This window comes from Serinus canaria, chromosome 10 (genome assembly GCF_022539315.1).
Source record: "Serinus canaria isolate serCan28SL12 chromosome 10, serCan2020, whole genome shotgun sequence".
NCBI lineage: Eukaryota > Metazoa > Chordata > Aves > Passeriformes > Fringillidae > Serinus > Serinus canaria.
The window spans coordinates 11,998,262-12,025,684 of record NC_066324.1 but is presented as its reverse complement, the minus strand read 5'-3'; the positions used below and the strand labels follow the sequence as shown (position 1 = coordinate 12,025,684).

The 27,423-nt window shown below is 43.6% G+C and overlaps 1 protein-coding gene across 1 annotated transcript; it reads left to right on the top strand.

Annotated features, from left to right (window-relative positions):
* Nucleotides 1-23,995, top strand: TMOD2 (tropomodulin 2). The gene is made up of 9 exons (XM_009089914.4): nucleotides 1-323; nucleotides 1,836-1,992; nucleotides 12,869-12,991; nucleotides 14,047-14,133; nucleotides 16,784-16,914; nucleotides 17,491-17,598; nucleotides 17,868-18,011; nucleotides 18,314-18,458; nucleotides 20,281-23,995. Exons 1-9 carry the CDS (start codon nucleotides 198-200, stop codon nucleotides 20,313-20,315), a joined length of 1,056 nt encoding a protein of 351 aa, XP_009088162.1. The 5' UTR covers nucleotides 1-197; the 3' UTR covers nucleotides 20,316-23,995.
* Nucleotides 23,996-27,423: the final 3,428 nt, after the last annotated feature.

Sequence of the window (27,423 nt, the reverse complement as noted above, 5' to 3'; positions counted from 1 at the left end):
TGAGCTGTGCCAGGACATGCTGCTGCTTTGTTTGCATTCATAAGTGTCACTGTGACCCTCAGCTTTCCAGGACTCTCAGCTCAGTGGAGATGCTCACAATGCTTTATTGTTAGCAGTGAGTGTGGCTGGAGGAGCTGGGCACCCCTGGATGGTTGGAGCCCTGAGCAGCAGCAGAGCAGAGCAGCACAGCAGGAGCCATGTCTCTGCCCTTCCGGAAGGAGCTGGAGAAGTACAAGAACATCAACGAAGATGAAATACTCAGCAAGCTCTCAGAGGATGAGCTGAAGCAGCTGGAACATGTTCTTGATGACCTCGATCCTGAGGTGAGTGATGAGAATTGCAGCACTGCCTGGTAGAAATGCCACACACTGCAGTGGTTTTTGTTTTGTTCTGTTGCAGCAGGGACAGGGTACCCTGCAGAAGAATGAGCAGCTCAGCTACAGACATTTTGGTTGTATTCCTGCTGGGATGTGCTACTTCTGTAAAAGTCACTGTGCTCCTGGTCTATTTAGACATGAGCTTGTCTGCAGTCTAAATCTTTAATCAGGTTGGCACACTGCACCACAATGAGAAGCTTTTTGTGGCTGCTGTTTCTGAGCACAGCAATAAACAAACACAACCTGTGTTTATGGAGATCAGGGCTTTTGAACTCCTGAAATCTGCTGTTCAGCACACATGTTTTTAGCTAAGAGAACATGTTTGGGCATGATCAAGAAGAACAGGATACAGCTAAAATTATCATTTTCCAGAGAATAAGAATGATTGGGATTTTATTTATATATACATATATATATATATATATATACCAATTTTATATATTCATATGTATATGTATATGTAATTATTATCTATATATAATAACTGAGAAATTCTCACAAAGAATTTAAAGATCTCTGGTCTGAGAACCACTTGATCCTACAATAATGAGGTTACAGTCACAAGTGTGCAGGGAATAATGACTGTGCCTACCCAAAAATTCTCAAACTGATTTAGGAGCTTGAAAACTGGCAGGTAAAATGGCAGATAAAATGTTCTGTCTGGAGGCAAAATGAATTTGGAGAAATACAATAGATTTATAGCTTCTAATTCAATAGCACCAGTTTGTCTGGAAATTAAGGGGAACTTTAGTGTTCTCTCCCACCATGTTGCCACTTCCCACTACCTGGACTGCAAACTGGGCTTATAATGACCTTACTTAGTTCTTTGGTGTTCTGGCTGTGAATGTGGTTAATACAAATGTTAGTGGGTGTGGTTGTGTTTGCAGGGGTCCTGGGATGAGGGAAGAGATGAGAATCTTGACTCTATGTTTCAGAAAGCTGATTTATCATTTTATTATATATATTATATTAAAAGAAGATGATATTTTAAACTATACGAAAAGAACAGAAGAAAATATTTCATCAGAAGGCTAGCAAGGAATAGAAAGGCATAGAATGATAATAAAACCTTGTAACTAACCAGAGAGTCCGAAACAGCTGGGCTGTGATTTGCTATCAATGAAAAAAAACCACATGAGACCAATCAAAGATGCACCTGTTGCATTCCACAGCAGCAGATAATTATTGCTTACATTTTGTTTCTGAGGCCTCTCAGCTTCTCAGGAGAAAAAATCCTACCAAAAGGATTTTTTATAAAATATGTCTGTGAGAAGTGGGTAGTAAGCCGAGCAGAGCGAATGATATGCTGGGTTTTGTGATTACCTGTAGGTAACGTGTGTTACTGCTGTCACCCAAGAGCACTATGCAAAGAATGATTTCACTCACAAAGCCCTGAGATGAGGTGTGGAGCAGTGTGTGCAGCTGCCTGCTGTCCTTTCCCTGCCCTCTCTCCCACAGAATGCCCTGCTCCCGGCGGGATTCCGGCAGAAGGACCAGACCACCAAAGCTGCCACGGGCCCCTTCGACAGAGAGCGCCTGCTCTCCTACCTGGAGAAGCAAGCCCTGGAGCACAAGGACAGAGAGGACTTCGTGCCCTTCACAGGGGAAAAGAAAGGTACTGGCCATGCTGGTGTGGGCACTGGGTGGCAGACAGACTCAGAGAGTGCCCTGCTGTGCAGTGAGCTGGCACACCAGAGCTGGGGGCTCTTACAGTGCAGGGCGAGGCTGCAGTCAGAGCTAGAGCTGCTGCAGCACAAGGTGAAGGGCTGGTTCAGCTGCTCTAGTGTCTGCCCCACTGCTCTGGAGTCCCAGTGGCAGGTCCATGGTGTGTGATGGGTTAAAGGCCAGATGACTGGGGGGTGCAGCACCAGGAGCACCAGTGCAGCAAAGGGCTCTGCAGCAGCTCCCTGCTCAGCCGGTGCCTCTGGTGCACTCAAGCACAAAGGTGCCCTCACCAGCCCCACTGGGACTGCTCCCTGTGGAGCATTAGGCCATGCAGGGCTGTTGAGTGGGGGAGGCATTCAGGAGGAAGCACATAAATGTCTTTGTGAATGAATCTTGCCTACAGCTGCTGTATGTAACAGCTCAGGGAATACAGTTACAAAAAAGGAGTATTTTTCCACTTGTTTACTATCGCATCTGGCAATGCTATTCATGCAGACACTTTCCCTGCTACCCTTGTCCTACAGCTACAGGAAAAAAGGGGAAAAACAGGAAAACCTAATTCTAATTATTTAAACATGGGTAGGATAACCTCAGGGCAGGAACAGTCATAATTTAAACAAACAATATTCCTTTAGTACCACTAGCTCCTTTTCCCTGTTTATAAAAAGTGGACAGAAATGCTGGCCTCAGGCAGCCCCCTTGTGCAAGAAGGAACTTCCTATGTCTGGGTCCATTTCTGGCCATGTTATGGATTTGCCATCATTTCAATGGGATCTGCTTAAGGGAAAGCAGATACTTCAAGGAAGTCAAGGGCAGCATTTTTTACATTATGTACCATTATCAAAGATGTAAAATGTTATTTATATAACAATTCATAGGCCAGGAGTTGTTACTATCAGTGCATTGTGTTCTCAGTCTTTGAAACAATGATTTCAGACAAATGAGACATTTTTCAGCTAGATCTGATCAATGTGTCATTTTTCCATGCAGCATATCCTTTAGTCTACTTTTTGCCCCACCAAAATGCCCCCACAGTGCTCTTCACAGGGCTGATGGTGAGCCCACTGACATGCAGTGACAGGGCAGAGCTCCTGCCAGTAGCAGGAGAGGTCAGGCACACCCTGTGCAGGAAGGAAAGCACTTTACTGTAGTAGGCATTTATTACCAATTGTTTTCAGTCTCCTACACACTGCTGGCTCAGAGCAGTGCAAGTCACTGCTTGCAGCCCCCTAGGTATTTATACCAACACCTTCAGTCACATCCCACCTTCCTGATATTTATTTAAGGTTAAGGTTTTGCAGTTTTCACTGTTGTTATATCTGAGATCTCCAAATTAGCCTGAAACATCAGTGCACAAACCCCAGCAGTGCATGGAATGGCACATGCCCATGGGACTGGCCCTTGGTCTGTACAGAATGAGTCCCTGCATTGTCCCTGACAGTGGTACTGTAGGCACTGGGCTGTTAATTCCATTTCAGTTTTCCTTTGATGAAGCTGAAGCAGCATTATTCCTACATTTGTTTCCAGATGCCCTCAAAGTGCTTATTAGTTCTGCTTATTAGTTCCTGGTGTCTCTGGTGTGGAAGTACCACTGCTTTGCAAGCACAGCCAACCACACATTTCACTTCCCCCTGAGCACAGAGTGAATGCAGCCCTCCTAGCCCTTAAAGCTGTTCTTAATTTGGCTTTTGATTCACTGTGTTCAATTACTTCAAAATTACAATTTCAAGAATTATTACAATTACGAGGTAATGACAGCATTTCAAGCTACAGGAATCATTCCCTTAATTTCCTCTTTGTACAATACAAATTCAGGACAAAATTCTCAGTATCAGCTTTAGCAGATTAAGTCAAATGAAAACAACCATGTGTTCTGTGATTTCTGCAGTCATTTTACAATTATGATCTAAACACACAGAATTATACTACATTTTCTTTGAAGTCAGAGGCCAAAAGCTATGAAAATACCCTTTGTTTCTTTGTTGGTTAGAAATAACTGAATTAATCTGAGATCTGATGAGGTGCAGTACCTTGACAATGGAGAACTGATGGGCTGCACAGTGTCATTTTTGTGCTGCTTTAGGAGAACTGACTTTGAGAACAAAGCTGTTTATTTTGAGCTAGGAATATCCTGAATTGGTGCTGGAGTGTGAGTCCTGCTGCCCCTCTGTGGCTTGGCAGGAGGTGTCCCACAGAAACACCACCAGACTTGAGCAATGCAGCAGCTGAGCCTTATAAAGCACAGAGCTGAAATCTCCATCTGCCAGAGGCACTGAAATCCTCCCAGGGCCTGTATGAGAAACCTGCTAATTGGTTGTTAATTGGTAAAACGTGATGAATGTTGTACAAAGTCCATGTGTGGCTATCCCTGGATCTTAGAGTCTGCTTGTAACTGCAGTGTGACTCATTTTGACACTCTCAGTTGAAAAAACCCAGCAACAGGATGGCTGTATTAAAATATAAATTACTTGATTCACACCTATAAGAAGATATTTCCCATGCAAGGAAACAAAGCAATCCTGAAAGACATTTTCAAATCTGATACTACATGCTAGATGCTTTAATTGGAGAATAATTAGTGTTCTTCCAAAGCTCAGTAATTAGTTCAGGAAAAATAATTTCAATTTCTAAACTGTGTCCTCAGAAGAATGCTGAAGAAGGATATCCCTTGAGGAAAATCTTATTTCTCATCTTCTGCATGTTGATGGTCTCTAAGATGTGTTTACAGATTGGTAAATATTTATATGATTCTATTATATAGATTTCTGTTAAATTATTTCTTTACACTCTAAATGCACTGTAATGTAGCCATTCTGTAAATAATTCCAAATTAATTTGAGGCTATTTCTGCTAGTTAAAAATGAAATTCTCAAGCAGCTCTAAAATGCATCCAGTTATGTACATTGGGGAGGAATTGATGCCAATCTGGCATTTGGTATTTATGACCTAAGAATATTTGTGTGTCAGTAGGATTAGAGCATGGCAAGCGTTGTTTGAACTTTTGTCAGTGTTTTGTACTCTGATATTTGTCTGCCACTGGGAAAGCGTTTATTTTTTCAAATTTAGGAAGTGGGGTGCTTCTACTAAATGTAAAGTGACATTCCTACCAGTTCCTACAGTTGTCATACAAAGCTAAATCTTGGAAATTCACTGATGAGCTGAAAAGAAGGTGGCATTTAAAATATCCTCCTTCCAGACCAGTCTGTGGTACAGGATGATTTTTTATATACTGTGACTGCCTCTCTGGGTTTTTTTGTTGTTAATATTTTATTAGAGAGTTCTTGACCAAGAAGCAATACCAAGCAGCTGCTGAAGGACAAAAACTCAGTTGCCTGTGTTAGTCTATAAATGCTGAGCAACCATAAGGTTTTGATTGTCCTAGAAAACAAGCTAAACTAAATTCCAGAGCTGACAGGGTTATGCAGAATGGTTAAAACACAGGAAATGTTAAATATGAGCCCAAGACGGGGGGGGGGGGCTGATTATGCAGGGAACTGCCTTGTTTTTGATTGTAATGGTGGTTTCAAGAGGCTGGAGATGTTTGGCAAAAACAATCAAACTTACGGAATGCATTAGGGTTTTGGACCTCTGCCATATTGCAGCTTGGTGATGGACTTCATTAATTGCTGCACAAAAAGGATTTAAGGCTGTATGGGAGAGATCTCAGATTTCAGTGGAGACCCAAGGCTTGCCCAAACCAGGGCTGGAATGATCACAGGCTCACACCCAAAGCTGGCCACTGAGAAATGTTTTCAGACTGCTTTACCCACATCCTCCCTAATGCAAGTCAGGGCTGGGCACTTCATTTGAATGCCCCACTGTGTGGTTTGACATGACCTGGTGGCTTTCAGGAGCTCTTGTGCAGCACAGATGTCTGTTAGTAATGAGCAGTGTGGGTGAAGAGTAAGGGCTGATAACTGGGCCGTGGTGATGGGCAGTTTGTAAGTGCTTATTTTGTGTATTTTGGATTTGTTCCTACTCAGGATAGATGTTCTAGATATCCTTACACAGAACCTGATGGTCTGTGGAAGTTACTTAGGGTTGTACTTAAGTACAGCTGAGCCCCGTATTTAACACATAGAGCTGGACAGGTGGCTATCAGACTTCCATCACTTCCTGTGAGGTGTCATTTTCAAGTTCATGAATGAGCCAGGAATAAAAAGAAAAGGTGGGAACATGAGGGGCAGTGCAGACACAAAGTATTCCAGAGCTCTGTCAGTGCTGGTTTCTCTGCAGTCTGTACCTCAGCCTGACCTCAGCTAAGAGCTGAGTCCTGCCGTGGCACAGACATAACTGGTAACAGCATTTGTGCTTCCTTGCAGGGGTTCTCTGAACTGTATGGTACTCATGAAACACAATTTAAAATACTTCTTGTGTTGTGAAATGTCATTAGCTCAGAAAGGTTGCTTTAAGGATTGCTGCTTCAACCCTTCACCACTGTCCCTGTTTTCTACACGGTCTTCTGCTCCTTGCCAAACCATTTCATTTTGGATCCCATCCAGTTCTCATCAAAGGCATGGAAAAACTCCAGTGGATTGGGCTATTATTATTTGTGGCTGGAGAGGGAAGGGGAGCATGCTTGTATGTGATTAAATACTAACATTTTCAGCTGATTGATAAAAGGGAAAGGGAAGAAAATACCAGAGAACTTTGGGCCAAACCTGAGTTTTCAGTTGCTCTGGCAGAGACCATCTCTGTTGCATGTGGTGCTGTGCTAAGCAGAGTATCAATACACAGCACCAGTAATAAGGACAGTCATTTTCAGAAGGTCAGAGTGTTAGAGTAGATGCTAATGAGTTCCAATTCCACTGTGTCTAAGAGACTGCTTTCAAAAGTTAGGGTTTAATACAGAGACACGTTTCTTGGACCGACATGGGAGTCGTTTCACCCACAATGCCTAAATGGTTTGTTTAAATCTTTGCCACCTTTTTCCTATTCTTTAGGGCTTAAATTTAGAACTGATGTTTGTCTCTTAAGGCACTGAAAGCATTGCAGTTGCTGACAGTAATGCCTCTGGCCAGTGCCTTTCACTGCTTGCTTTGCTGAGACTCTCTTTTAGTCGCTCGCGACTTTGCCAAACTCGCACAGTTCGCAGTGAAATTTCCCATGCTGAGACGCTGCCTCGAGCTGAATTTTTGGAAAGTGTCAGCAAAAAGGACTTAGCTGCTTCCAAGAACAAGATTAGGAGAAAACACATTGTTTTATCCATCTAGAGTAAATTTTTCCAGCTGTTTTTTTTTTATGACCTGCAGTGCCTCCATGCTTTGAAGAGAAGACTTGAAATGGAATCCCCAGGGAAATATACTCAAGTCTGGCATCCTCAAAATATTGTGCTTTCTTGTCCTTCCAGTTTGTTGTAGCATTCTGCAAGCATTCCCCCTGCAGTGAGTGCTGCTCCAGCTCATGTGGCAGCACAGCAGTGCCCAGAGGGACCTGGCATGGCTGGGCTCTCAGGATGCTCTTGAAATTCCTCATCTGAGAGGCCCCTGTCACACCAGGACCAAGGGCAGGGAGACTCCCTCCTGCTCTGACAGAGCTCCCCTCCCTTTATAAGGGCACTGTAAAGGAGAAAAAAGAGTAAAGAGCCAGCTCAGAGGCTGGGGCAGGGAGGTGGAGTGGGGGGTTTGAGGAGCTGTGTGAATATTCCAGGATGAAGGACTGGATGTGGCAGCTCTGGGGAAAGGAGCTGTAGAGAAGAGCAGTGGTAAGGAAGGGAGGGCAGAAGAAAGGGAGGTGGTGGGAAGGGTCAGGACTCAAAGATTTTGAAAACCAGGAGACATGGGGGATGGGGAAGGCACAGGGGGCAATGAGGGAAGGAAAAGATCAGAGGAATGTGTTGGGTAGGAGAAGAGAGGCCAGAAAGGAACATAACGAGTGTGGTATTCAGCTCTGCCCATGTTTCAAAGGTCTTTGGTGTCCAGGGGGACCTGAAGTGCAGTGGCACAGTTTGAGTTTCTTCCTTCTCTAGCACCATTCCACATCAGGCATGGAGCTTTCTGCTCATTTGGTGGAGTGAGTAATCCAGCAGGAAATGCAGAGGACTGCCCTAGGGCTGCATCCTAACTTGTCATAATCCATGGGAGGGTCTGAAGAAATTCTGGGCCTCCTTTGTTTTAAAAAAGTTCAGGTTGGCTTTTGTTTATTTTTGTTTGAGCAAGCATACTTTCCAGGAGAGTTTTTGGAAGGATATTGCTGCAGTGGCAGGATCACAGCATGCTGATCAAAGTCAAGGATACTGGTGCAAGTTCCCTTTTTGTGTTTATGCACAATAGATTTAACAACTTTGCAATGCTTATCTCTGCAGCCTTCCTATTCCATTGTCATAATTTTTAAGGCATAGAATATGCTGACACTAATCCAAGAGCAACAGAACAACAATTAGGATACTGCATTTTTATTACTACTGGCATTTGGCTTCATGCTTACTTGAACTTGGCATGTTTTCTTCTTCATAATACAAATTTGTCCTTGGTAAGAACTAATTTAGCTCCATTTTCTTTTAGAATATATGTGGGGATATGCTTAAGAAAGGATCAACAGAAAAGAATAGTGTAAAATGAAAAAAGTGAATCAGGTGCCTGTGATTTATGCAAGGCAGATTTCCAGGATTATTGAATTTCACTCCCAAGGTCAGTGTAGCATTCTGTAATTGGGAACAAACAGGCACTCACTGTGCTCAGGGATTCATTGAGAACTCAGAAGTAGTAAGTGTAACCAGGTATTTTCTTGAGAACACAATAATCTGAGCTGCACTATATAGGAAAAGAAAGTACATTATTGTTTTACAATTTTGGCAGAAAATGCATTTGTATTATAAAATTAAGTAAATATCCTTAAAAAGTCCTCCCATAGATGTGCATGTGGTAGTTAATTATTACTGTATAAGAAGGTGGAGATCTCATGTCCTTGCTTTGCTCTGACATTGCTTTGATGGGGGCATTTGCACAATGCAGGGAAAGAAACCTGGCTGAACCAAGTGGCAAAATGAGACCTAAGGTTTCATCACTGTTCCCAGTGAATTTCTTTTTTTTTTAAATAGAGAATTTGCTTTCCTTTTACCTTGGTCCCAATTTCTGTGTCTCTCTGTGGTGCTTTCCTCTGAATCCTTCTTCCCTCTGGCTGTCAATGGGTTTGGTTTCCCATAGCCTCTCTTGAGGAAAACCATATCCTATTTCAGTTTCAATAGGAGTCTTGTTTTTGCAGTGGGTGAAAAGGGGTAGGTCTGCTGTTAAACTGAGCCAAGACAGCTCTGCTCACTGCACTCACACTCAGAAAGTCCCTGCTTTGTGATCAGCTGCCTGTGCCATCACCCAGGTCACCCCAGACACTTTTGGCCCAGTTTGGCCAAAGGAAGGGGAGAATTGCAGTGATGCACACTTAAAATTTCACACTGAAAGAAAGCACTTGGCATTCCACACACTTTGGGTTTCTGAGCTTGTGTGAAAATAAAATTATATTTTACTTCAATTGAACTTTGGTTGCAGTTAAACAAAAAATATATTATTCTTATACAGAAGTGGGGTTATTTTTGTCTTGTTCACAACAAAGTAGCTCAAGTTATGTATAAGCAGAACTTTTGTCACTGTGTTTTTCACTGGTAGAAAGTTAACCTATTACTATTAAGACTTAGCACAGAACATTAGCATATTCTGGAGGCAAAATATAACCCAGCCAACATTAATTATACCACATAGAATAAAGTAATAATAAAACACTCCCAAAAAACAGTGTGAATATAAAGAAGACCAAGAGCAGCAGCCTTTCTTCATAAATCTCACTTTATAATAATAAAATGTCACTATTGCTCCAAGGCTTCTTCCAAGTAATAAATTTTAAGTTGGACCATTGAATCAAGGAAGCCACAATCCATGTTTTATTTTGTCAGTGAATTCCATGATGCACTGGATAATGAATTTACAATGTACAGGTGTGGGACTAGGAGACACCTCCTGAATCTTTAAACTCTGTCCTTAAATGATGAAGGAAAGCTGGTTGACAGCTGTCTATAAACAGACACACAGGTTTTGCAGCTGGTGGACAGCTAATAAATTGTTAATAACATGCTCAATACAGGAGTTTTTCTAACCTCCATCTGCTGTGCTGCAGCATCTCTTCACAGTGGAATGTTCTTATCTAGATAGCAGTAAAATGAATATTTTTAAACACCACTGGATGCCAGCAAGGCCCACATACATTAAAGATATATATTACTGTCTTTGACATGACCTTGCCCCTTTAAATATTTCATATATCCAAGAATAGAATTTTTTTTTTCTGAAGCATTTGCCAAGAATGCATTAAATGAAACTATCATTGGGAATCATATACACACTTAACGAGGTTCAGGCTGGTATCCAAGAATTACATATGCCTGAAACAAATGTTTAAAACTCTATTCCTATATATGTGAACTGTACAGAAAAAGGTATGAGCCTCTAGAGGTTTGCATTACCCCTTGATTTCTTGCTGTGCAAGGCACTTGACCTTCACATATCCAAAGTCCTTAAAGACCAGCTACACCACATATTGTGCCAAATTTAGTCCAAACTCAAGGTCCTGTGTCCCTTTACAATGTTATGTGTGAAAGCACAGGCTTGGATCAGGGTTTGTTAAAAGTGAGACTCAGGTTTGGGCCTGGGAAGAATCACTCACTGCCTGCTGGAGATGCTTTGTGTCCACAGGCTGTGACCTGTGGGATTGCTGCTACACAACAGTGTTGTCAGTCAGGATAAAGATTCCCTCAAGATCTCAAACAACCTGCTGAATACTTGAAACTCACATGGAATCACCAGTGATCTGAAAGGAAAACACTTTCTGGGCAGTATTCCTCACTATTGATTGTTAACTCAGATATTCTGGTTGATTTTGGTTTTCCAGCCTCTAGCACAGTAATGAATTTTTTTCCTCATGTCAAGCTGGCATCAAGTCCTGGTCAGTGGTGTCTGGAAGCTGCCACCCAGCACTTCAGGTTAGGTGGCAGCACAGAGAGGGTCTGAAGTCTGACCAGCTGTGCTGCTGTCAAGTCTGGAGAGCATGACTGCCCCGTCTTTGCAGAGTGGTTCTTACCCCAGATCTCCACTTTTCCTTTGTTTGGTGCTGCTGGGATGGCTGTCCTTAATTGCTGTGACCTAATGCAGTCACAGTTAAAATGCTTCTTGCCTTTCACCCACAAAGGCTTTTATCTTCTTGAAGCCTTTTCTAAAGAGATTACTTACTTAAAGTATTACATGAAAAATAAATCATACCATGATACTATTTTGACTTTCTGCATAACTTTCTGTCCAATTTTGTACTCAGAAGTGGTTTAGCCTTGGTAGAAATATCTCTAAGGTAAATAATGTGAATCATGTATCAATAAACCTTGCCAGAGCTTCAGAAATATCAATTAAAGTTTTTTTTTTGAGCTTACTCAGTGACTTGAGTCATGAAGGCTGACAGCATAAAAATGGCTGTAGACAAACTTGTATAAAAGATATAAATGAATTGGAAATTACTACATGAAAATGATACTTTGGACCATAATGGGGAAAAATGAAGTCACAGAAGGATGACAATGTTGAAAAAAACAGAGGCAAACCATCTGTAATTCAGTACTAAATATCAGAATTACATTTATGAATGGTAACAATATGACTAATAGAGTTAAAATTAAACTACTCTAGAGACATTTCAGAAAGCCACAGGACTAGATGTAACGCTTCAGGCATTATATGTAGAGTGTAAAAAGCTGCACAAAATGAAAATTTAAAGCTGTCAGTGGGCCAAAGCTGCCTGCACCAGAGATCATCATCACAACAGGATTAATTAAAGCCTGCTTGAGAAGTAGCTGTTAGGGACAAGGTGAGGGGAGCTATGGCACAGGGGACAGTAGATCATGGGAATTCCCTCAAGTATTGGAGCAATGGCACTGTCTGCTGCCTGGGGGATCATCCAGTTCTGCACTGGCTGTGGGGGCTGCTCAGGAAAGCTGAGTGGGAGAAAAGCCCAGCAGTGCTGGTGACTCGAGTGCAGCTCCAGCTCTCTCACTCCAAGCATGTGCACTTACATCACCACAGTGCTGAGGTTAACCATCATAGCAGCCTGAAGCAGTAGTGGAACTTGTTGTGCTGTTCCTGGATTTATCCTGCATTTTCCCCATTTCAGCAGACAGGCCAATGACCTCAGTCCTGGGGGGATATTGCATGGAAACACATATCTGCTAACCCAAAGGTATCAGCAGGATACAGAGAGTAACAAATGTGCCAGGAGTCTTTCTTGGGCAACACGTGGTTCAGTTCAGACTTTTCAGGCCTGGAGAAATGATCAGGGTAAGGCTGTTTATGTCAATGATCACCAGGAGACACAGAGGGAAGGTACTCTGGAGGGGCTGGGAGTTAAACTGAGTTACTGGAAGAGAACAGGTTTGCTGAGCTTTCAGGATCATGTATGGAAGTTCATGAACTGAAAGATTCTTGCAGTAGGATGGTTTTAACTGCTCCTAGTGCCTCATTTAAATATAAGGATGAAATTTCTGCAAGCTTTTTGTGTAGACCTGATTCTGCCTATTTAAGGACACAGGACCTTCAGAAAAATCCCAGCTGGGACTACTCCTGAGAGCAAATTCCTAAAATAACAATCACCAACACAGAGCAGTAATCTGCACCTTTTATTTTTAGACTTACTAAGATCCTGGTGTGGAGGATAACATCAAGTAAGAAAGAGAAAAACATGCATGTGATAATATTTCCGAGAAGTTCCATTGTCACAGACCTATTCCTCCGCTGCCAGGAGGCAGAGAAGTTGTTCCAATAATTCATTACTCACTCTGGCTTTTTTCTTTATCTTAGGCAAAATATTTATCCCTAAGGAGAAGCCCGTAGAAACGCGCACGGAAGAGAAGGTGACCCTGGACCCAGAGCTAGAGGAGGCCCTGGCCAGCGCTTCTGATACTGAGCTCTATGACCTTGCAGGTTAGAAAACAGACAGATGCGATCCTCCCACGTGTGCAGCTCCTCTCTGGCCAGACCTGGCAGCAGGAATGTCTCACAATGACCCCTCAAGGCCCTGGTGCTGTCTGACCGGGGGCCAAGCGTTGCCCAGGGTGACTGAAGTGTGACTTGACAGCTGCTGCATTTCAGACTTCTCTGCTTAAAGCTGCTGTGTCAGGCCAGGGGGGAGAGGAAGCAGCTCGTGTGATTTGAGGAGGGGAAGGGTGGACAGTGGACTGCAGGCTGGGGTGCTTAATGGAAGTGACTGGTCCCACTGTATCCACATTGTTTGGAGCACACTACAGCTACCTCCCTCAACTCTGACATCCCAAATAGCCAGCTAAGCTTGTTACAGCATGCAGTGGATAAAGACCCTGAATCCATGAGGAAATTTGGAATCTAGCCCCTTGAATGAGAAAATTGGTTGCCAGGTGATTAGACCTGGGTATCTTCACCACTTCTGATTATTTTCCAAGCACATCAATACTGATGTGCTTCCATAAGAAACCCTGGTGGGAATGCCAATGCATTAAGCTCATCACGTGTGCAGTGAAATTCTCAGATACACCAAACAATGGAACATAACCAGCAATAAGAAGTTCAGGGGGTATATTAGGGAAGCAAAGTGATTAGGAGTGTAGCATTGAAACGATTTACAACCCAACCAAAGAGGTTGTGGGATTTCCATCCCTGGGTGTTTTCAGACTGCAGCAGACAAAGCCATGGCTGACCTCATTAGTGCTGGCAGTGCTCCTGCCTGAGGGAGAGGAGATGACCCACAGTGGTTCCTTCCAGCTGGCACTTCTGGGATGTGCACATTGACTCGATTGTTCAAAAATCTATACTGGAAGTGTCTGTATCTCCAGAATTTGGAGCCCAAAAGAGTCTCCCTACAAGCAGGCATGACGCACACAGTTAGCCTTTTATAAAGGGGGTTTTGTTTGGGGAGCTCAACTACAGTTTGTAGCAAATACTTTCCTGCATTCTGTGTTCCTGTCCTTAACATGTATCCTCTTGCTGGTGTTTACACATTTCAGCTGTTCTTGGAGTGCACAACATGGTCAACAACCCAAAATTTGATGAAGCAGGAGCCCGCGGTAAAGACGGAAAAGGAATCGTGAGAAGTAAGCACGCAGATTTCTCCTGTGGGCTGCATGTCATCTTTAGGGACTTCTGCAGCTGTGGGTGGGCTCTGTTGGTCTAATTTTTTGTAATGTAACTGGACCCAACTTGGATTGATCTAACTGATCACAAAAAGTGACTTTTTAAAAGTAAATACAATCTTAAAATTCACTATAATAGCAACAGTAGTACACAAACAGATGATTCCTAAGGAAATTTCTTTTCCTAGAGTGCAGTATCTGGCTCTGCAGAGGTGTCTGAAAGAGTGGGAGTATTTAGGAGGCCAAGACATATAAATTTCCATTCCATTTCAGTTTAGGCAGCAGGCAGAAAACAGAGTGAGCTGTAGCTAAGAATTGGCTGCAGTTCAGGCCAGGCCATCTCGCCCCAAGTACCTTCATTTACACACCTGAAAAATCACTTGTGACCACTGGGCTCAAATGTGGCACAATCCCTGCCAGAGTCACATCTGTGACCAGAGTCACCTCGGGCTGCATTCACAGGGAGGCAAAGCCTGCCTGGGTGTGCTCCTGCCCCAGGCACTCCCTCTGATCTCCCACCTGCACCTGGCTCCTGGGGCAGTGGTGCAAAGGTGCCTGTTCTGTGGCTCCCTAGGGACACAGGGAACGGAACCATTCTGGAAATCCCCCAGGAGAAACAGCTGCAGTTACTAAAAACAAATCCAGAAATGTTTGCACTAAATAAACAGACCTTTGGTGAATCTGACCTTAGCTCAGCAGCCCACAGGGGGCTGGATGGAGGGACAAATGGGTGCAGCTGGATTCCAAGCTTTTCTTGAGAGCTGCCAAGCCTTGATCCAGAGCTTGTCACCTCCAGGCCCTGGATATCTAGTGGGCTAAACTTCACTGCTAAAGACAGAACTGTGGAATGCCCTTTCCTAGGGAAAGAATACTAAAAAATGTTTTCTTCTCAGGCCATCAGAACAGCAGCTGTCTTTACCAAGGGCTTTCCTTTCCATCTTCCATTGCTAAAGGGGAGGTGGGAAAGTAGACGGGGCACTGTGTCACTTCATTTTTCTCAGGATGAAGCTGCTCTGCAAGCCTTCCCAGTGGGGCCCTCTGTGAGCTGCCATCTATCTCCTAACAGGCAACTGCATGCATTGCTAATCCTCCTAGATTTCAGAATATTTTTGTTATACTAAGTCAAAAAGTCAGCTATGTGAGTCAGCTAAACTATGCTCCAATCACAGACCTATGAACCAGAAAATCACTATCACATCACTGTATTCTTTGGTCCAAAAGCAATACCTTGCCTTAGCCAAGTGAAATGCTCCAGTAAAAATTTGCTCATCAATGTGGCAAAACAACACCATGATTAAAGAAACAAGAAAAACTCGTGGAAAGCAACAAGAAGTAGAAAATGAAAATTCCTCCTGACTCTAGCCTGAGTGCACTGGAATGTCTAACCTGAGGACAGGGTGCTCGTGTCTCCCCTGCTCCCAGTCTGGCAGGGTGTTTCCACAAGTGCAAAAAATGCTTTGCTTCTTTGTTTACTTTCTATCCTTGCATCCAAGGTGAATTCTCTAAATGTAGTTTCCAATTCCCAGCTCCCTAGAAAGGCTGAAGTGTTATCAGGGATAGGTGAGGTCTCTCAGGGGATTAGTAAGATAAAGGTTTGGCCTCAAAGGGAGCAGAGTGAAAACCAGCTCAGTATTTGTCTATGACCACCTCTCCTATGAGTATGAGCTCTAAGTAAGATGTGGTTTTCTTCTGGCCCGTGGTATGGCATGAACTTTTACTGACTGCAATGAACAGCAATGTGTACTACACTGAGACTTAACACAAGCCTTCAAGACCTCTCCCTGTCTGCAGCATAAAATAAAAGGATTCAAACATACTTGTGGTCAGCAACATATTCCTTTCTTGCTTCTAATGGCTTGGGAGGTCAGGGTTAATAAATTAATCTCCACAGCTAAATGCCTGGGAATTAGAAGTACTAATTGTGTTCTAGGCTATGATTTTTATGCATCTCTGAGAATATTTATAGCTCCTAGCTTCCAGCACTAAATACCATACTTCTTTGGAACATGACTACTCAAAGATTTCATAAATCTTGGTGCTGGCAGACAGACTTACTTTTCATGCTTTGATAGTTTTATTATTTTAAAAGTGCAGATGTTGCAATTTTACAAGAGCTAATTGAATTTATAGTAAGGCTGATAGTATCAGCTGAGAGGAGGAAACTGAGGGGCCTCCTGCTGGTGTTGCTTTATGTAGCACAGTCTATTCATAGGTGCAGGGACATTTTCTCACTAATACAGTGGGCAGGTTCTGAGCACACCTTTCTTTACAGGCATTAGACAAAGTACAAAGCAGCCCTTGCAGTATATCACATCCCAAATAATAGCCTTCAAAGCTGCTTTGGCTCCAATAATTGTACAGGGATTTTGTGGATAAAGGAGGAGTTTGCCCTTGACAATGCTGCCCTGACCACAGCCTCCAGTGACAGCTCTGGGTGCACAGGGGGTGCAAAGGGCCTGGCAGGGATAAGGGGATAACACTCCTACTTGCAGGTTTTGAGGTTCTCATAAACCCTCCTGGATTGCTGCAGTACAAACCTAAATGGGAATGGAACAGCCAGAGGGATGGTGCCTGTTCCTAGGATGACATTTCATGACATTTTGTGTTGCAGATGTGGTGAAAGGTGAAAAGGTCAAGCCCATCTTTGAGGAGCCACCTAATCCCACCAACGTGGAAGCAAGTTTACAAAGGATAAAAGCAAATGATCCCAGTCTCACAGAAGTTAATCTCAACAACATAAAGGTAGATGCTGTGGTTTTGTCCATGTCATCATAGGAGGATTTATTCAAATACTTCCAAAGCCTGTGCCTTTTATCCTCAAATTTTGTCTCTCTTTACTGTTCAGAAAAAGCAGGGCACTCAGGGAAGGGGTGGGAAAGGACTGTAGTAGCTGCTCCAAGGCCATCAATTCCTGGTACTGAATTAAATGCTGATTGAATGCCCCAGGGGTGAGTCCCTTTGGCTGCCTTTCTCAGCAGACTGTGAAGGAAGGTATCTCATGGGTACTGTGCAATCTTCACTGGCCAAATTCAATCAGCCCACACAGGCAGGAGGAGGAGGAGCTGGCACGTGGAGACTGAAGGACTGGCAGAGGAGCAGAAAGTGGCTCAGAGGGGGTCACGTGCTGGCCTTGGCCTGACCCACTTCTGGGCAGTGCTGGCATCTCAGGCACCTCCAGCCTCTGGGGGCCACTGTGCCCTCTCTGACACACTCCTTAACCCATCAGGGACTGTGCTTGTTCACCAATCAGTTTCATAATAATTAAAATCAGCAGCATGATTGGCTTTCCTAATTACTGGATTTGTCTTTTCACCCTAGAATATTCCTATTCCAACACTGAAAGACTTTGCAAAAGCTCTGGAAACCAACACACATGTGAAGACATTCAGCCTTGCAGCTACTCGAAGCAATGACCCCGTGGCTATTGTAAGTTTTAATGTTACTGGAAAAAAAAAACACAACAAATTTTAAGTAGGTCCGTGTCTGCTTTGGGATACATTCTTTATTTTCCCCTGCAGGAATTCCCTATGGCTATGAAAAGGAGAAATATAATCTCTTCTGATCTACCTCTCCATTCTTCTAAGCATATTTATGTTTTTGTTTCCTGTTGGTACTAAGCTATGTTTTGCAGATTCCCTGTTATTCCCTGAAACTTCCAAGATGTTATATCATGTTCCCTCTTTTTGGCCCTTCAGGCATTTGCAGATATGTTGAAAGTGAACAAAACACTGAAGAGTCTGAATGTAGAATCCAACTTCATCACTGGCACAGGGATTTTGGCCCTGATTGATGCACTGAAAAAGAATGAATCCCTAACAGAGATTAAAATTGACAACCAGGTAAAGAGAGCCCATTGGGGAGAGTCACTTTTGTTTCTCTTTGCCATGGATTCCCAGAGGGTTCTACCAGGGGACTCTGGCAGAGTCAAGGCAGCCTCTGTGGCTCAGTCATGTCCCCAGTCAGTGCAACCGAGGGGTGGAAAACTTCTCAATAAAACTACTCAAAACCCAGGGCAAAATCTCCAGGGATGGGATTCTCTTTGTAGTTTGCAGCCCAGTACTTAAATAGAAGCACTTACTTCTCTCTCATATGAAAGCAATGTTTCCTTTTCTTTTGGGGCACTTCACTACATCACCAACAGAGGCAGCAGCTTGGGACAGCTGTAGAGATGGAGATTGCCAAGATGCTGGAGGAGAACTCCAGGATTCTCAAGTTTGGATACCAGTTCACAAAACAAGGTCCAAGAACCAGGGTAGCAGCAGCTATCACTAAAAACAACGACCTGGGTAAGATGCCACTCCATTTACTCATCATTTCTCTGTGTGAGCCCAGCCCTGACCTTCCCAGGCACAGCTCTCCCTGTCTGCTCATTCAGATGGAATTTTGATGTTTTCTCAGAGGACGCAGAAGTCCTGACTTTGTAAGCCAGCCTGCCCAGCCAAGGGAGCAAACCAGGTCCTGCTTTTGTGACCAAGGACAGGCAAACACAATAAAGCCCTGCAAGTGTCACCTGAGTGTGACATGCTCTGCCCTCACTACACAGAATACAAAGGAGATGACTGGGCAGAAGAAATTTAGAGTGAGAAGGGGAAGAAAAGAAATTAAACTTTGTATTTTTAATCAGTTCTGCTTCAGACTGGGGTATCAAACCATATCTTTGTGGGTTTCAGCTTGGGTTTCTCTCTGAGGGAACCAAGATAAAAGTTGAGCTGAAACCATTTTATGTATGTAAGTTTTACATACTTTTAGGGGTTTGAAATTTTATTTTTTAGCAATATCTAAGCATTCCAACTATATACTATTTTCCCTGTCAGTGTCCCAGAAGGGTATTTGAAATATCCCATCTACAAATAGAGAAAAACCTGTTTTTCCCATTATTTCACCACTTGTCATTAGACTTATGTCCTAATCTTCGTTTTCCCGTGTTTGTGTTGTTTGGTTTTGTTCAGGATTTTGTAGGACAGAATTCCTAAAGGAATTCAATAATATAAATGAACAAAACACTAAAAGCAGACACAAATGACTGATGCTACACTGCAGGCTTTGGAATAATGCAATCTGTTTGCCAAAAAGGCATGATGAAAGAAACCTCCTCTTAGTAAAGTAATGAGATGTTTAGCAATATATTGTTGTTATTGACTCTCTGTGGTGAAAAGCATTCATTCATCAAGTTCTACTGCTTTGTTCTGTGCTTCAGACCTGCAATATCAGAAACAGGACATGACCTGACATAACACTAAATTTTGTATCACACAAACAGGAGAACCTCACAAATCCTAACTGGCCAGGTCAGAAAAGACTCAATGCCTTTTGTTAGAATGTGGAGTAGCAAATGCTGCCCAACTAAACCTGCTCTATACCAGGTATAATGTATCTTAGGTGCTGTAAAAATTCACACTGCTTTTCAAAATAATCCTGCCTGTAACACGAGGTTTACTGCTCCTCTTTGCTAATTGGCAGCTTCACCCTATGTGGTTTCCAGTGAAAAACCAGAGTTAATTAACTGATTATCAGATGCAGTCAGAGCATGTGAAGTTTAAACAGGTAATTGAAGGTCCAGTATGATATTTTTTGCCAATATTAACGGATATCAGTACTTCAGAGTACTTAAAATTATTTTCTAAAAGGAAATGGCTATTGTTTACCTATGGTATATGCTGTGCAATTACTCAAGTTATTAATTTTTGATGCCTAAAGCTTAAATAATCCAGAGCACTGCAGACTAGAGCAGACCGATATCAATTTAGCTGGAGCACGGTGTCATTTAAAACAACAATAAAACTAATAAAATCTAAATGGAATCACTGGGAGGAAGTGCAGGAAATGGTGATTTTTTAATCATCTAAAACCTTTAGCTCAGAATGTGATTTTTGTGCAAAACATATTGATGTGAACACTTGGAGAAACTCTACAGTCTGCGATACCAAAAACGCAGTTTAGTACAATTATTTCGTTGAGCACGATGGTACATATTGATTATGGGAACTCTTCTGAGCATTTCCCAGCAGCTCCTCCCTTTGTGCTGTTCCATGCCCCAGGAGGGGTGTCTGTGAGAGCAGCCTGGTGCTCTCAGGAAGGCAGGGATGACTCTCTCCTTGTCTCCCACAGTGCGGAAGAAGCGGGTGGAAGGGGAGCGCCAGTAGCCACAGCCCCCAGGAGGCACAGCTGGAGACCACCACCCTGCAGCCCCAGAGTGCTCACTGCTCAGAAGGGAAGGCACCTGAAAACTACTGCAATGGGAGTTGCTGATTTCTGTTAATATCTCCTTTTAACCTTGAAAACAGAGCCTGCTCGTTTTTAATTTTCGTGGTTAATTTAATTCTTACGAGAAAGGTTCATGGTTGGTTTTGATTTTAATGAAGAAAATGGTTTGCAGTATCTGAAGCCAACATGCAGCATCTTAACTGTGTTACTGAGCATAACATATAGTGACTCTGACCCTTATTTTAGACACTTTTTGATATTAAAAATATGACCTTGTATATGGTTAAGGGATTCTCTGCTGAAAATAGAAATTTTAGGGCCAAGTTCTGCAATGCCTTATGTTTGTGAATAATCCTTACCTGTGTGTATAGTCCTGCTGAACTGAATCCTGCAATGGGCTGCTCCCAGGAGTAGAACTAGTGATGCCAGTACAGGGGTTCACAGCCCTGAGCCTCTCTCCTGCAGGGATCTGGGCAGCTGGAAGCACCTTGGAACAGCTCCTGAACCCTTGTTGGGTCTCCACCCGTCCAGCCCCAATGCAGGGTCACGCCTAGACGTATAAACGTTGTCAAAGCGTACTTGTTTACATGAGCTTAGGTTAGCTGGATCATTTTGCAATGTTACACTGATGTTTTTTATTCTTACTCCACATTGTAAAGTAATATTAGTGCTGCCAATCCTGCAGACGTGGAATGTTCTGGGTTTTTTTCCTAGGCCAACAAGTTTTTGTTTGCTACGAGAATGCACAGTTTACAGCTAGTGATCTTAACCTAAACAAGTATTCTGAGCAATATTTGTTTTGCTTTGAGCCATGAGTTTGACTTTTTTTAGTTGTGTATTTATGTATGTTTGTTAGCATTATAGGACTGTTCTCAGGACCTCTTAGATGAAGATTAATGAAATGCTTAATCCAGGAGAGCCACTGTGCTACCAGGGAAAGACATTAAAGGGGTAGTTTTGACAGCTACATGACTGACATTCACCTGCTGCAGTGAGGTTTGTCCTTGTATCACAAGGCACACGAGTATTCGTGCCAGTGCTTGTTGTCTCTTATTGCAGGGGTTCCATACTGTTGTCTCCCTATCACAAAAGTTCCATACCTTTTTGGTGTTTCCCATGGGCAACTCCTCAGAGCACTGACTCTTTATGCTTCCCAAAGCAGCCACCTGACTCCAGTTCCCCTCTCCACCAGCCACCCCACTCTTTTATAGCACTCTTCTTCTCACTGCTGACAGCTGTGGCCTGTTAAAGTCAGGCCTGCTCCTAATCTTTGATCATTGGCCCAGCTGCAACTCCTTAGGGGTAAGATTACTTTCTACACCATCTTTATTTTCTTATAGTCTATCCCCCTCCAAGTGCTTATCTGAATAAGGGCAGATTTAAGCACCTGCACAAATGCTTGGCTAAATCATGGCCTTACCTGACATGCTTACCCAGTGGGAAGCACTCACAAAGCAGCAGCTAACCCCAAAGCTCAACAGCATCGAAATTTCAGTAAGAATGCAGTCTGATGTTTCATTTTGTGCATTTCACCATCTAAAACTACTCTCTACCACAGCTGTATCACTGCCAACAGCTGACTGACAGCCAGAGGTGCATGCTGTAAAAGCCAAGGGATGCTCAGGTCAGATGTGTCACACACCTCAAGCTTTTGGGAAGCTGCAGAAATGCTCCTGCAGCCAGAGCTGGGGCACACTGGCCCCTCTGAGACAGGGCTGGACACCACAGTCACTGCAGGATGCTCCTGAGCCAGCAGGGACTGCTGGGGGGCACTGGGATCAGAGCCCTGGGGATGCTTGGCACAGTTCCCTTAGTGATGTTTTCACCCTGCTGAGGTGTGAGCTAACAGGATGAACCCTCCCTCTGTGCCTTTTGTAAGGGAAATGAGAAGGTCCAAGGCAATGCTCTTCCTGTTGGATACTGGTCTTTGTAGTGGGGTCCAAAGTGAATAACACTCACTGAAATCCCACTTAAAATACTTGGCTAAAGTGGTCTGCTGAGCTGGGATATAAAGTGCAGCAGCCACAGTTTACTTCCCTGAGAAGTCTCTACAATTTCCACTTCTTCCCTTCCTCAGAAAAAAATGGAAACCTTTGCTTTGCAAGTAAAAAACAAAACACACAGAGGAGTCTTGCTAAGGTTTCCCCTGGATCCATGCAGGATTTGCTGTGAAAAACTTTAATCTCCCATTTTAAAAAAATTACAAGTTCTGTAATACAGTCATAACTCTGCATGGGCTTAAACAGAATCCTTTAAAACCCATTTGGATTACAAGGGAAATACTGGGCTTTGCATCATGAAGTTTCATGGGTGGGAAGAATCCACAACACCTAAAGATTATGTGACTGATAACCTTCAGTGATAGGAATCACTCTGCCCCTAATTTCCTCTTCTTTTCCTTTGATCCAACCAAGGGAATCCCAATTATCAATCATTTGATGATTTTTTTAATGGTTATTTTTTCTTTATTAGTGGTACGTGTCTGTGTTCAAGGGAAACAAGTGCAATCCATTTCTAGTCTTAGTTGCCATTGACAGTGTTGGTGTTTGCATGCAGCAGATTCACAAGGTGGGTTGGTCTGGCTGCTCCATGCTGTCTGCAGCATGTCCTGTACAGCTTTGCTCAGTGCTTACCCAGCCAGGGTGTTTGGCAGCCCCAGTTTGCCCCATGGACCGAGGTACCTGGCTGGGTGGTACCCAGCCCTGTGGACTCTCCATCCCTCCATCTGCCCTGCCCCTTGCACAGCCCTGGCTCCTCTGCAGGGAGGAGCCTCACCCTGGGGGGATCATCTCCCACACCAGCCCCACCACGAGCGAGCAGTCAGGGCCAGAGCTGTGCACCCCATGGCCAGGACCTGGGAGCCTGGCTCCTTCCAGCACGGGTGAGGAGAACTCCCAGTCCCTGGCTGTTTGCAGCTGCTGCCAGCCCCTGCCAGGGGGCTCAGTGACCAGAGGTGTCTTTGTTCTGCCTCTTCTGTGTGCTCCACACAAGGCCTAGGCTGTCACCAGCCTTGAGTGTCACAGATCAGACATTCCAACAATATAGAGATCTGTTGGATGCAATAACAGCACACAGTGGTGATGCTTGGAGGCAGATTTTCATACTAATACAGGATTATTTAGCTGGTTAAAAATCTCTGCAACTAACACGAAGGGGGGCAGGATGTGATCAGTTATTTCATATCCTACTTTCAGACATCTGGCATTGTCAATGCTGAATGGGGAACAAGGACAGAAGAGTCCCTTTTTCTTAAGCAAACATTCAGGAGTAACTGTCTACTTTTGCACATTGCTTCTCGTGTTGACTGCTTCAGTTTGGTTTGTATTTTTTATAGAGGATTTTCATGGCGAAGCTCAGCTTTGTGTGTGTCCTTCCATCCATGTGAAGTGTAGTGTGCACTGAGGACCATGTGTGTACGTGTGTAAATGACAATGTTAGCTCTGGAACAAAAGTAATTGCATGCGCACGGTGTGGTGCATATTGCTCAAGAGGAAGAGAATTACCATGCTATGTAACAGTGACTCCCCAGCATTGTGGTTTTTCTAAATAAACCTTCACAAAGGATTTGGATTTTGCAATTTTTCATGGGTTTGTGATTTGAACCGAGCCCCTGTTGGTGCTCTGGTATCAGATTAAACTGCTTCCTCCTCTGCGGCTCTTGCAGCTTTCACTCTCCTGGATTTCACCTTCTCAGGTGGAGTGACTGGTGGGATTTCCTGCCCTCTGTTCTCCACAGTGTCTCTGCAATTTCCATGGGGTGCCTCATTACAGTTTGACACCAAGACGCATCAAGTTCTTTCACATTATCCCCAGTTCTAAGGTTCAGGGGGCTCAACTGCATTGCAGAGTGCCCAAAGGCCTGAACTGAGTTAATGACTTGGTTAACGTGGCCCTTAGAACCTGTGCTACATGACAAAAGAACTGCCAAATACACACAACTGCACGATGCATAAGGACAATTGAAAAGGAAATGTCATTTCCCCACAGACAATTTGCTCTCCACAATCCCAGAGAACTTCACAGTTAACCCTCAGAGAAACAAAACATCTTCTCTGCCTATTTTAAGACCACCTTTACTTATGTCAGTACTTTAACTGTGAAATCTCACAGTATCTTTCTTCTTTTCATCTCAATGTAAATAAGTGGATGAGAGTCTTCAAGAAAATGAGGAACTCTCATACGGAAAGAAGAGGAGGTGTCTGTGTCCCAGTATGTGGCTCTGCTGGGATTTGCAGAGCCTAAATCAGAAGAGTGCTCATGGGAACTATGTAGAACAATTCCCAGATCCTCAGTCATAAGGGAATCAGAGAATACAGCTGCAGAGAAGCTCATGAGGTCATGCACTCTATTTCCTATCTCTCAGAGTTTTATTTCTACATAATTCATGGCTTTTACCAAAAGACCAGTTTTGGTCCTGCATCCCTTTCATTACAGGGGCTGTGTTCAATTCCCTTGGGATTTTGAATATAAATGCAGTATACACCAAAGAACACAGATACTGTATCCCTCCTCATCACTCTGCACCTTTATTTTAGGAATCAGCTTCTTCCCTTGCACTCACCTTTTTCAGAATGGAAGTTTCACATACTGTTGAAAAATAATGACTTTACAAAGGGAGGATTGATACTATTCTTAGTCTCTGAGCATGCATATTTCAATCTTTCCTATTCCAATCAGTTCAATTCTCTCCTAAGCCTAAGCAACAGTGCAAACCCCAGTGCTTCATATTCTACAAGGAATGCCAGGTCATTTTCCCCATGAATAAGATATGGAGTGACAGCCTGAACTGCAGGAAGTTCATTTCCCAGTGCCCATCCACCCCCTGCTGTTGCAGAAGGTCCCTTGCTGGTGTTCTTTTAATGCATCTACCCAAAAGCAAAATCCCAATTTTGAATGAAACAGAGATGGTAGGGAGTTTTAATACAACATCAAAGCTGACTGAATCTTGTGCCCTGCTGCAGGAGCTCTGCTCTGTTGGCTGGTGTGTTTGTCCAGGCACAGGCAGGAGCTCTGTGCTCCCTGCCCAAGCTGCAGCAGGCTGGCACCCAAATGAAGTGCAAGGAGAGCACAGACAGGCACCCCAGGGCAAGTGCTGTGCTGGGGATGGGGCTGTTGGGCAGGAACCAAGCAGTTCTCAAGTCAATTTTGGATATTTTACAGCATTTGCACGTTAAACCCAATAATCTGTTTCAGCCAGAGCACACATACTTCTGTCTGAATGGAGCAGAGTGGTCAAGGGCTTTGAGGCTTCCTTCTGGAGGAGGTGGCACAGGGGCAAAACACCAGTGAAATTGTGTTCAGCTGATTCCCAGCCACAGCAAAGTGCTTTAAATATTTATGGTTTTCCTGTCTATTCCCATAAAGCAGATGAGCACAAACAAAGGCAGCACAAGGGTCCTCCCTTAATGAGGGTCTGTTTGTTTCTTATAGCCAGCTGTCTGACTTTATTGAGCCTGACATTAGGTAGACTCTTAGAGAGCAAGGGAGGGAGAAAACAGGGCAGACAGAAAAAGCAATTGCATGTATTGTTTCACAGTCAATCTTCTCTGATAATGACTGCATCAATAATAAATTGAAGATAATCTGGAAGCAACATTTCCTAGTTGCAGAATTGTTTATTTCTCAACTGCCACCACAGATGCAGGTCACCTAAAATCTGCTTAGATCTCAATCTGTTGGTGAACACTAAAGAATTCCCCAGGCTGAGAATCTTGCATTAATTCTTCCACTTGTCCATGAAAATGTTGTATACTCATCATTCATCCAAATGGCTTTAAAAGCTTTCAGCTGATGATGGTGGAGAAGAAGGAGGTCACTGTGCCCAGTGTCTGGTGAACCAGGGCATTGGCATTCAGGGCTAGTTTGTACTCAGCAATGCTGGCACCCTGCACACACTGCTGCTCATCACCCTCATGAAGCAGATTGCTCAGAGATCTCATGTGGTTTTGTGTTATAACAGTTCAGGGGATGCTGCATTCAGGAGCAGGAAAAACAGACACTGGCAGGAGCTGCAGTGGAGGCTCCCCCACCCTCTGGCTGGTGGGCAATGCCAGGCAGCACAGTCACTCTATTGCACCCCTCTATTTTTCCTGCATGCTTTGAGGCTGCTTGAGGGAGGTGGGGGGTGGGGGGGGGAAGTGTCTTTAATGCATTTACTCACTTGAAAATAAGAATAAGTCTCCAAAAAGAGTCACCTTAATTTTGTTCTGCAGAACCAATTGGTCTGTGGCTGCTGCTGGAAGCTCCAGTTAAGCTCTCTCTCCCTTCACAGTCCAAATGTGCTGGTTGATCCAGGTGAACTACTGAGACATCTTAAATGCACCACAGGGAAGTTTATGGCATCTCTCCTGAGCCTGGAATAAAGTCAAGAGCACTTTTACTCAGCCTGGACCTGGTTACCTCACCTTTAGGTTGCCCTCCTTTTTTGCACTGATCTCACATGCATTTGTGGGAAAGTCTAGAGTGCCTGACAGAAGGGAAATGGAAGTTTGCTTGTCATGAGCAGGCAGAAGAGCTCAGCAGCTGTGACAAAGCCAGCCAGCAGGAACAGGAGTGGTTATGCCACCTGCCAAGAGCTAGGGTCCCTTCCAGCACTAGGGATTCATGGGGTTTGAAAGATCATTTCCATGATGAGAAAGAATGAAGGTTTAAACAAAGATATGTGATGACATTTACATAATAATGCATTTGCTTTCATTTCATATACATTTTTCATTAAAATGAGACAGCTGTACTTAATATTTTCTAGATATTTCCTATTCTATTTCTGTACCAATGAGAAAATCCAATTAAAATATTATTTCCCTTCACTCTTCTGAAGCTTTCAAACTGACTCCATAATTAAATGAACAAGTCATAACAAGTTACTTTTAATATTTGCACAATGGAAAGCACTGTTTCCAAGGAGAAGCAGCATGATCCTGCATGCTGAGCAGTCAGCAGAGACTCCAGCCTGCACACAGCCAGGGCTGGAAGGGCAGCAGTCCCCAGACACACTGGCTGAGACACCTCAGGCTGCTCCTGTAAAGGACCCACTGGGCTCTTTGG

Bases quoted from the DNA above. Each gene is read 5' to 3' on its own strand.
- TMOD2 (XM_009089914.4), top strand. From the start codon at position 198: ATGTCTCTGCCCTTCCGGAAGGAGCTGGAGAAGTACAAGAACATCAAC. The intron at 324-1,835 runs GTGAGTGATGAG...TCTCTCCCACAG, and splicing joins TTGATGACCTCGATCCTGAG to AATGCCCTGCTCCCGGCGGG. The intron at 18,012-18,313 runs GTAAAGAGAGCC...CATCACCAACAG, and splicing joins AGATTAAAATTGACAACCAG to AGGCAGCAGCTTGGGACAGC.